This window comes from Parasteatoda tepidariorum, chromosome 3 (assembly GCF_043381705.1).
Source record: "Parasteatoda tepidariorum isolate YZ-2023 chromosome 3, CAS_Ptep_4.0, whole genome shotgun sequence".
Taxonomy (NCBI): domain Eukaryota; kingdom Metazoa; phylum Arthropoda; class Arachnida; order Araneae; family Theridiidae; genus Parasteatoda; species Parasteatoda tepidariorum.
The window spans coordinates 47,199,112-47,211,475 of NC_092206.1; the positions used below are offsets into that span (position 1 = coordinate 47,199,112).

At 27.2% G+C, this 12,364-nt stretch overlaps 1 protein-coding gene across 1 annotated transcript in view; it reads right to left on the reverse strand.

Annotated features, from left to right (window-relative positions):
* The window catches only part of LOC107457170 (cell adhesion molecule Dscam1-like), a 260,596-nt gene that overhangs the window by 79,594 nt on the left and 168,638 nt on the right, over positions 1-12,364 (reverse strand). The window contains exons 6-7 of the mRNA XM_071179192.1: positions 9,873-10,289; positions 2,047-2,208 (exon numbers count right to left, since the gene is read on the reverse strand). Of these exons, the coding sequence (XP_071035293.1) occupies positions 2,047-2,208; positions 9,873-10,289 (579 nt within the window). The remainder of the gene's footprint in view (positions 1-2,046; positions 2,209-9,872; positions 10,290-12,364) is intronic.

Sequence of the window (12,364 nt, forward strand, 5' to 3'; positions counted from 1 at the left end):
TGGTTACAAAATCAAGCACAAAAAATTTAATTTCGATATATATATATATATATATATGGGCAGATCTCTAAAACCTTTAACTTTTGATAATAAGAAAAAATAATAAAAAATAATAGGCACACTATTTTTACATCTCCAAAATTGTTTGAAAATGTATGAAATATCAGAAAATAATCATGAACATCGAAAATTTGATGCCCTTATAAGTATAAACAAAAATTTAAAATTTTTGAACTAATTTTTTTAGGTTTATATAGATTTCCTTAAAAATCATAAAAACGACAAAAGTATCATTTATTTAATAAACATATAAACTTATTGAACCTATTTTTCTTTTATTGATCATTTTTTTTCTTTTTACTAATTTCGTCCATATTTACCCCTCAATTTTCATCAAAAATTATTAGTGTCATAATGAATTGAAAAATTTTAATATTAAGTTAAATTGTTATAAAATGTATCAAATGGCTTACTTTAATTATTTTCAGTCAAAAAATATCTTCAATTAGAAAAACATAGGGAAAAAACTAAGTTCTGATATATTAAATTCAATTAATTAATCCTGAGGTTACTGTTTGACAGGGTTACGGTCTGGACAACCTAGAGAATAGATCGAAAACTTTACTCAGATGCAACGCAATGTGATGCACACAACACAGAAAATAAATTAGGCAATCACAAACGCGTGATCAAAATTTTGATTGATTTTAACATTCACTTTCTAGATCTGAGTCTGATTACGTCTAGACATCGTAACTGTAACCTCACCGAATGATAGTTTGTGATTATAAACCTAGAAAAATTAGTTCAAAAATTTTAATTTTTTGTTTATACTTATAAGGGCATCAAAATTTTCGATGTTCACTATTATTTTCTGATATTTTATACATTTTCAAACAATTCTGGAGGTGTAAAAACAGTGTGCCTATTATTATTATTATTATTTTTTTTTTTTATTATCAAAAGTTAAAGGTTTTAGAGATCTGCCCATATATACATATATTATATATACTGTTTGCGATAAACATTACGATAGATTTCAAGATTCACGAAAATGGCTCGACTACTAATTTCTTTCGATTGACATTCACTATTATTGGCTACAAGCGATAACGTAGAATTCTAAAAAAACATATCTAACAAAATGTAGTTTTGAAATTTTTATTAATAAGTACCTTATATATACAAAGATACCAAATATATAAAAATCTCAATTTTAAATTTTCTGCCACTTATGTTGATTTTTCTATGCTAAGAATTGTATTATTGTATTGATATATTTTGCTTTCTATTTATTAATACAATATTAGAGAGCACTCTAATTTACAGATTCAATCGTGTGAGCTGACTGAATCCTTTATCCTTTTGTTTGACTATATCCTTTTGTTGTTTTGTTTTGTGGCTTTTTATTTTTTATAAGAGCGTTTTTGAAACAAATTTGTTATTATGTTTTTCTTTTTCCTCTTTGTTTTTTTAAAAATTACTCCAATATAGTTCTTCGAAAACGCAAAGCTAATGGTACAATAACTGAATTGCTATTTGTAAGTATTATTTATTATCTAACCCAATTATTGGATATTTTTCTCATTCTCTTGTGAGAAAACAAATTAAATGGATAATTGCTTCCAGACGTCGCCAACTTCATTTTAGGTTTACAAGAAAACATGTCAAATTATTCTTTGATAAAGGAAACCTTAGTGACAAAACTTTGTCCTTAATGATAAAATGAATATAATTATAAATTATTTTGAAATTTAACTCGTTACATAGCTATTATGATTGATCAAACCATTTTAAACATCGTTGCTACACGATCAGACAGAAGTATCCTTTTTACAATGATTTTTATCATTCGATGATATAGTCATTTTAAAGACTTTCTGTATTTAAAAATAACAAATATAAAATAAATACTCTATTAAAAAAACCATTTTTTAAACATTTGTCAAAGAGAAAATGAAAATGGAATGTTATACAATATACATACCAGTATGGCCATCATAATGTTAAAAGTTATTTTGAAAAAATACAGTAAAATTTTCTTACCAATGATTTTAATAAATAGAGAATTTTCAGCGCTTATTCCATCTGCGTTTGAAGCAATGCACTTGTATGATCCAGAGTCGGAATTTCTTTCCAGGTTTCGAACGATTAATGTCCCATTGGGAAATATTTTTTGCCTGTGGTTGTTTGGTAATCTCACACCGTCTGCGAAAACACTAGCAGTCAATAATTGATTCATACAATAATCTTTAAGTTTTATAAGGATATTATCAAAGTGTAACTAAGCAGAATTGCATAAATAAGTCATGAGTGTGAATTCATAGAGAAAAATATAATAATAATTTTTTTTTTATTTAAAAAAAAACTTTACGTATCACATTATTAATTTACGTATCACATGCAATAGCTAGAGGAATCGATAAAATTCATTTAATATTGGCTAGAATTCTCCATTTCTTCTTTAAAATTTAAAAGATAATAATTTAAAAATAATGTTCTTGAACAAAAGTTAAAAATTTTAAGTTACCACGTATTGCAAATGTTTGCAATGTGAAAAAAGGCAATAGGTAATAAGTATACAATATTAATAATTTTAAATTATCTATATTATAATCAGTATTTATTTTAATATAATTGAATCGTAATATACTTTTAAAATAAGAAAAAACTAAAAAAATTTTTTTAAAATTCTTACATTTCTTAAATACAAATCTAAACTTTCCTGCAAAATGTTCCAGTATAAATTGAGTTCAAAAATTCAACTCTCCTAATGAACAGAATGCATGCGAATATTTTTATTTTACAACCGTCGTTGAACAGCCGACTCAATATTTCGGTTTTCGATTATTAATGTTCAACTCCGCAGCCTTGTAATTTTGTACCCTATCCAGAGGAAAAGATACTTTATGGATCAAGTATTGGGAGAAATTTGCTTTCGTGGGGGATTTTTCAGGTGGAGCTAACCCGCATTTACGTTGCATGGAGAGGAAAACTACGAAAACCTCCCACGGTTAGCTTGATCGCAAAGGGATTATTACCTGTGACAGATATACCACTGAGGATATTTTACGTCAGAACAGTGCTCGGCGTGAGTCGGGTGCGGAAATCATATCTACCAGCAATTGCTGGCCTTCGAACCTGGTTCACTGCATTGTAAAGCGACAGCTCTATCCCCTTATCTACCACGGCTGCATGAGAATTTATATGAAAAGGCAAAGTGTTATTGTCATTTAGTGAGGAGCAGAGCTTCCAATTTAGAAAATCATATAGAGAGACGCTAAATTCCAAGTTAGCAAACCTACTAGTGAATTTAAATTATTTTGAATTCCCTTGAAAGTTATTTTGAATGTCATAGTACGTAAATAACCCAAAAAACTTCCAACTGAATTTTAAACAAAAAAGTGTTAGAATTTAAAATGCGTTTTCGTCGCTTACCATTTTTAAAAAAAGAAATTCTTCCGTAATTTTTATTGTTACTCTGTGGTTATTATAGTTGAAATCAATAACCTTAAACCTTTGATTACGGCTGGTACAATAAGTAGACAAGTATGACCAATATAAGTATGAAAATTGAATGAAACAAAAGTGAGGACCAGCATTTAAGTAAAGAATGACCAGAATTACTTCATCATGCTGAGCGCCGTAAGAAAAAGGTTAATCAAATATCAGAAGGATTTCAACCATTGCATTTTTAAAAAATAACTATATAATATGAATTTTTAAAACTAATTAATAAAATATATTGTTACTTGCTTAGGGTTAATAATTACGTTTAATAAAATAACTTTAATTAAAAAGAAAGGAAATAATATCACGGCAGAAATAAAGCACCAAAGATTTTGTGAAACAATTTTAAAATAAATTAAATAAAGCTTTAAATATTTCATCGTATTATTAAGGAATGCTAGTAATATTGTAGTTAAAGATATAATTGGAAATAAGATATAATTGGAAATAAGATATACCATAGGGAGAAACTAGTTTCTTTGTTGCATTCTTGAAATCAGAGAATATTTGTTTGTATGGTCCAACTATATGATCTTTAAGTATGCTATTTGGATTAAGAAAAATGCCTGAAAAATTGGCTAGAACTGGTATTTGTAGGGGTATCAGTTATAAAAATACTAGGCATCATCCTTAATGTATCACTCATGGTAGCAATTCTGAAAAATTTAACTTCGACTAGTTATTTAGCGATACTAAAAATTTTAAAAATAAAGTAAATACTGAAGATAATCCACTCGAGATTGATCGCTACACTGTAACAAATTTTGGTGATCGAGCCCGCCATTTTTCTTGTTTCTTGTTGAAGAAAACTAAAATTTTTTGCTGTGCATGTAGTCATATTTTTTCTTTACTTTTTTACTATGATAGTTTTATTTATTTGTATACTCATTTTTTGCTTGTTTACGGAAAACATGTATTTGTGTGCACATTTCAATTTAATGCAAAAACATTTTATTTGGAAATCAAATATATTTTTAGTAACATATTCGTACTAATTTTTTCAAACATTTGTTATTTTGTCAATTTCATATTATCTTTTGCACGATAATTAAGATTTTGCTCTTGAAAATGTATTTAACGTAATTGTATATTAACTCAACATCAAAAATGGTGGCAACTATACCCTAAAATATTTTACAGTGTAGCTTATCTATCATATAAAAAGGAGATTTTAGTAAAAAATATATTTTCATGATATTGCAGTGCTTATTTAAGAACGCAATAATTTAACCAGTAATTTTTTCACCAGACTTGCAACATTTTACAATATATTTTTCTTGAAAAACAGCGTTCTATTTAAAAGAAAAAAAACTGTTTTAAATTCAACTCCTAGCTACAGTTTCTTTCCGTAGCAGCTATTTTTACCTGGCATTTCTATAGTTGAAAATGAAAGTGAAGAAAACATATACATATATATTTCGCAAAATTCTTTCTTTTTCTAGAAATTTTACGCGACAGCATGCAAGAAATGCTAAGAGATTGGGTTTGAAAAAATTCCCTTTTTTTTGCTTGTCGTGAGGAAGAAGGGCAAGTGGGTAAGATATAGGTCCTATCACTTCGGCATCTGGTTTTGAAAGCATTCCTCTTTTCATTTACTCTCTTTGTGCAGTTTTTTTTTTCTACCAAAATTCCCACTCTCATTCGTTGTATTCTTTCTTCGTCTGCTCATCTTTATCTTCGTCACCTTCGCATGACGTCAGTCAAAAACCGTCCTATCAAATTCCCAATACCTTCTTCACTTCAGTTTTGACGTAAAGGCGAAAGAGTAGAAATGGGAAGAATTGGGCAGGCGAAGACGCAAAAGTTTTGTCGGAAAGATCGATTGGCTGGAAAGACAGATTTTTGTTTTTCTGTTCTAAGTTATGCGTGGCTTTTATAAATATATTAGAGAAAAAGAGATTGAAAACCAAAGTTGTTTTCTTAGCGAAAAATTACTTTAAGTTAAGAATTGCTGGGATTAAAGTTGAGAAAGACATTTTTATCGAGAATTGTTTTAAAATTTCATGTATTTTTTTTTTAAATAATAAATTAGTGTAAAATGGATTATAGTTGACGTTTTGTTAAAAAAAGAAAATTGTCTAAAGTAAGCACATTTTAAGTTTTAAGAAAAATTGTTTGTTATTATAATATTACGTTTCAACGAAACATTCGTTTATTTACGTAGGTAAAATTGAAATATAATTTTATTTTGTCGAAACAACTTTGTGAATAAGTAAATGCATAGTTCATAAAAAGAATAAAATTGTATTATGTGTGCCTTAAAAGAAATAAAGCTTTTATATGTACAATAATAAAAAACTGTTTTTTATTGTCATGGTAGGTTTGACTATATTTTTTTTCTCAGTGTGTTTCTTGCTTTGGACAGTATAATGATGAAAACTTAACCTGGTTAAAAATTATGTTGTTGTTCTTTCCAAAGACTCATGTGAACGAAGCGCAGTTTTAAGCGCTGATTTAAAGATCCAAGTACGATGATTATATCAGAAAATAATGTAATTTTGATCTTTGGTTCTTTTTCTAAAAGGGACTCATAAAGAGACAAAGACAAACCGAACTTAACAGAGAGATGGGTCATAGTTCAAATTTGGATAGGTAAGAGAATATTACAGCAATTTTTATTCAATGCATAAAATCAAGACGAAAGATCCAATATAGCTTTGGAAGTAACAATTTTTCATGTCTTATGAAAAAATTGAAGAAACAATATTTGCGATAGCTTTGTCTTATATCTGGATTTTTTCACAGTTACACCTAAGAAACTAGAAAATAAATCTCCAAACATCCAAAAATCCAAAACAACAGAAACTAGGAAATAAAACTCCAAACATAACATATTATTTTAAATATTAAGTATTTATTTGAAATGAATTTTTAATATGATAAAATATTAGTTCGAATGCATGCTTGTTTTAAAATATTCCTCTAGAGAATATTTTTAAGAGTCTATATCTAAGTTAACTTTCCTTATATGGAAAAAAAGGATTAATTCCCTGTAGTTATGTGTAATGTTAAGTGTGAACTATTTTTAACTAAGTTTAGCATTCAACAATAAATCTAATAAAAATCAAGAAATTTTTTAAAACCAAATAATATGCGCAAAATTATTCCTTTCCTTATATTTCCATATAATTAGTATCTCTAATGGCTTATGAATACTGTTAAAGATAGTCTTTTATCTGCTTAAAACCAAGAATCTAAGAAACAGCAGATTTTTAGGGGAAAAGAAAAAAAAAGATTCCTTAAAAGAATAAGCTTAGGGACTTAAAGAAGGATTTAAGTATTAGGAGAAAATGTTACGAAAAGAGAAAAATATTTACCGCTGTAACACCTCCTTTAACACGCATTTCAAAATAATAATGAGTGGATTTCTCTTTGTTAGAATTCCGAAAAAGGTTTTCTTGTGTAAAATTACATTTAAATGTATTATAGCTAATATAGTTTACATATATAGGGGAGAGTGGGGTCAATTGTATAATTTTTTACTTAACTATTTTTAACTAACAAAAATTCCAATATATTATTAGTATTAATTGACAGACGAGTAAAGTAGACTATCCTCTACTGGACGAGCTACCGAAGCAGGGGTGTCATCACCTCTGCAGAGGATCAAAATTGTGATGGCATGTCTNTTAGTAACTCTAATGGCTTATGAATACTGTTAAAGATAGTCTTTTATCTGCTTAAAACCAAGAATCTAAGAAATAGCAGATTTTTAGGGGAAAAGAAAAAAAGATTCCTTAAAAAAATAAGCTTTGGGACTTAAAGAAGGATTTAAGTATTAGGAGAAAATGTTACGAAGAGAGAAAAATATTTAACTCTGTAATACCACCTTTAACACGCATTTTAAAATAATAATGAGTGGATTTCTCTTTGTTAGAATTCTGAAAAAAGTTTTCATTTGTAAAATTACATTTAAATGTATTATAGCTAATATAGTTTACATATATACTTCAGTGACGCTGATTCATTTGTTCAATTCAACATCGAAGCATATTTTAGCGAAATAAAATGATTTTGTGTTATTTTGAAACATGCGAAAATTAAATATATCAAACATTGTTAGAATTTTCCTTCTGAAATTATGGTAAAACAACTGACCGCAGTCTGTCCATCCAATTCAATTCAGTTAACAGTAAAGTTTACGGTAAAGAACATTTTTTATCGCTACAGTTTTGAAACTACTTACAACTAGTGTGGTTAAAAACGATAAACACAAAACTATATAGATTTTTTGTCATTTAAAACTAGCATAACTTCACTGCGAAAGAGAAATTTAACTGAGCGTTAAAATTTAGTTTTTTTTTTGTTAGGGGATGAGTATTGGAGTTAGAGTGGTATCGAATTGTGTTTTATCAAATAAATCATGGGACGTGGATTAATTAGTTCATCTTGTTGTTTCATCTATCGTAAGAGATGAGAAATACTAGACGTTTTGCGTGAAGGTGCTGCCATCTATGCGTGAATTATAATACTGTACTTTAATAATCCAGAGTCACAAATTGAGGGTTGCAGGACACAGGAAACTCTTCATGTGTTGAAGATAATGTAGGAAATATTATTTAGGGTTATTTTTGTTTAGTTTGAAGATGGTAAAACAACAATTAAAAAAATTGTTATTTAGCAATTTTTTCCGAGAAGTTTCTAACAGTGTATAAGCTTAATAAATAAAATGGAATATACTAGTAAAAATTAATTTTAAATCTTCCGAAATACTATTTCTAAAATTTTCGTTAAAGTATTGAATAGGTGATCAATATGTCATTGGTATCAGTTCAAATGAAGAGAAAAGACATACATTGAAATTTGTAATGTGTGGAGTGTTGGAAATTAATAAAATTTCTGGTTTAAGTAATTAGCATTTCACTCAAAAGAAGAAAATAAAAAGAAATGAAAACTTTGTAAATCAAATGAATTTTACGTTATTTCAAAAAACTGGTTTTAAAAGCAGCTATAAAAGAGGAACTCAAAGAAAATACGTGTGAAAAAATAATATGCTTTGAACGTAATTGCTTTGAACATTAGTAAATAAAAACAAAAATAATTATGTAAAATGACCAAAAAATTAAGCTAAGGTGGATGTCTAATAATATTCAGTATTTTGATCTCCAAAAATATAATTCTTAATCAAACTTTCTGCATGATATTTTAAAACCCTGGCCTTAAAAGCAACTGGGCGAATAAGGAAATATCTTGCAAAACGATGTAAAAATAAATTAAAAGGAATATTTTTTAATGAAGAAATTAATAATTTACTAAATTATGTCGTATGACTTAGGCAATTATTAGCATGATAAATCGAGTAAAATTTTGAAATTCCTAATTAAACAATTTAATTAGTTTATATGAATTCTTTTAAGAATACATCAGAGAGTTATTTAAGTGAATGACATTTGATTACATTAGAAATTCTCTTAAGTTTAAAAATGTGTTCTAATGTATTAATATTTAAATGTAATGCATGATAGACTTTCAATATCTAATATTACGGTCGCTTACAAGAGTATTGCAGAATCCTGAACGGTAAAAAGTTTTCTTTCTTCCTATTTCATGTTTATGAAGTGAAAATGTAAACGATCCAACCTTTTAGGAATAATTTAGTACATCAACAAATATGGTTAATTTATAAAAAAAAAGAAAGTTAACAATATTATGGTATTAGTAAATACATTACGAATATTAGCACAATTTAAAAGTAGTATAGTTCCGCAACTTACCTGCTTCTAAAATATCAGATTCCTTATTTGAGGTGATCAGAATAATTAATTACCTAATTTTATATTAACTTAAAAAAATAATAATTTCATTCAATATTAAGCAGAGTTGTCTCAAATTTCTCGATTTACTATTTCTGTTTTTTGATTTTATATTTACTGAAAAATTAAATTAATCTAATAATTATGATTTTATACTTTTACTTATTCAAAATTTAATAAAAACTAAACTATAATTATAACGCGAACTTTTAAAATTCATGGTTTAGTAATAATTAATATTTAACGTTTTTACTTAAGGATTTTGTAATCCAAGACATATTTTCTAACTACAAATAAATTCCCTTATTAAAGCTATTTTATGAAAGAAAAAAAAAATTTCAAACATAATTTTCATTTAAATATCCTTCTCACAGCGAGAAACATAAAACTTTCAATCATAAATCCTTCTTTAGTCAAGCCATATTACAATCAATCAAAGTTAAGAAATAAAACTAATTCTTATGTCATACCAGAAACATAATGTATGAAATAAGATTCCGAATAAAATAATTGCGAACGTTACATAACCAGAAAGATTCAAATCTTACACTCGCTGAACAAATTTCTTAGATTAATCTAACATTTCTGAAACATAAATCCTAATATTACCTTTCTCCCATTTAATATTTTCAATCGGATGCCCGCCAACGGGACACTGTAACCGTAATGTTTCTCCCGCTACTACAGACATATTAGCCATAGTTCTGACAAATGGCGGACCGAAGACATTCAACCGATCTGAATGGCTTGCTTCTCCGACGTCATTTGTGGCCACACATTTGTAAAGTCCACCATCTTCGGGCCTGACGGACGTGATGTTGACATAACTGACCACTTCTGTGGATCCCCCACCAGTTCTTACATAGTCACCCAGGCGAAAGCGTGGATTTTCTGGTATAATATTTGAGTCCAAGGTCCAAGTGATTTGTGGAAGTGGATTTCCTTGAGCCACGCACTTTAGTGTCACAGATGGTCCAGGCTCCAGAGTCTGATCATTGAAGCTTTCTAACAAAGTTGGTGGATAGTCTGAAATGATAGAGAATAGAAATAAAAAAACTTATCATTCAGTGGAAAAAATAAAATGTAGGACAAAAAATGTTCTTTTTTATTTGGTTTTTAAATAAAGATTATTTGGAGCGTGATTATCATGTAAAGGACCTTAAAGTTTGACAAAAATATAGATATATTTTTTTAAAAAAATAGGGATTTTTATTATGGGTATAAGTATCTATCGATGTTAAAGAGGTTTAAATTGAATTTATACTTTGTATTAAGTGGAAAAGTATTGAAATTGAAAGCTCACAAATCATGAATGACTTTAAAAATATTTGGTTTTTAAACATAATTATCTTTAACGTATATAGATTTGTTTACAAAAAGAAAAAAAAACTAAATTAACCATGTTTTGAAGTGGGATGCATTTAATGTGCAAAAATGAATTAGAATTAATTTTTGTACATTATATTCAACGGCAATTCACACGGAGCACTTCACATTTAATCACACGGAATAAAATTGCCATTCAGAATGGTAATGACGTTTCTCGCAAAAAAAAAAAAAANAAAAAAAAAAAAAAAAAAAAAAAAAAAAAAAAAAAAAAAAAAACGACAACATTATTCTGGTAATAAAAACCAAAATTAAACCATTCACTTAATAATTCTACCGTTCACATGGTAACGGTATAACGAAATTCTGGTTTTCAAAGTTATAATTCTTATAACCACACATTTAACAAATACAAAAACTGAAAAGTGAATTGCATTGAGTAAAAGATTTTTATACCATGCTCTATAGTATCATGCTAAAATTGTCAAATTTACCCAATTTTATCACATATTATAAAACTATATTTTATTGTTAATTTTATTGCTAATTTTATTAACATCATAATTGAAGCACTTTGGAAGAATTACTGAATTTTTCGGTATTCCATAGATCCCGGAGCACGGTAAATTTTACCATATTCTGGTAGTTTTCACAATAATTTTGTTCTCAGTATAAATTTTCAAAACACTTAAAGTGGACATTTTTGAAGCAACAAAAATTGATCTTTCAAAAAGAAATGTTTCAAAAGTTAATTGCAAATTTTAAGCATCGTTATTTTATATGTTTAGTACGAACGCTTAGATGTAAGAAATATAAAACTTCTTCCAGCTATAGATATCGCAGTATAATTCTCGATATAGTTTTGTTGACGCAACAAATATTATTCAGAAATAAATGAATAAAAAAAACGCTTTCAAATACTTTGGCTAAGTTTCATTAGCTAAAATCACAAGGAAAAAGAGTAATTTTTTTAGAAATAACTATTCAAATTTTAATCTTTTTGAAAATTCAATAAAAATTTTTAAATAAGAAAAATCGGCAATAGACAAATAATTTCACTCATGTCATCATTATAATTATGCATGTTAAGAGACACGCATAAAAAATGGTTTGATTCAATTTGTTAGAAAATAAATGTATAAGGGGTATATGAATTTCATAATTTTTTTAAAATTATAATTCGTCTAAATTTCAATTAAACTAAATTAGATAGCAAAATTAGCTCATTTTTTTAACGCAACATATTTTTTTATTTGATAAAGTATATAGCACAAACTGTTTTATTAATAATTGTTCAAAGCTCCAGCAAAATCATATTAATATTCATTTCATCAAATTATGGCTTAAATTTGACATTATTGCATACAATGAGAAAATTAAATAATTTACTTGCATATTAATATTCAAATTCCGGATGATATATGGATCTAGATTAAAAATACTTACCATTATTTTATTAATTAACGAAAGTGAATATAATGAATATAATTAAATAGTTTCAGCAGAAAAGGATGAATATTAGACAATCACCCTTGTCAATTTTCACAAATTAGTTTTCTAGGTATCCAGAGCAGTGAAAGAGCTAAATATGAGAAACATATATTGTGCCTTGTTTTTTTTCATCTTTATGAATAACCCGAGAAGGAATTTATTAATTAACCTTTTTTACTTTACGTTTCAAAGTAGAGCTAATAATCATTTCTTCGTATAAAACAAAAAACAAATAAAGATAAAAAAATAATAATACCTTAAAGAATAAGGGTGATGCAAAGCTA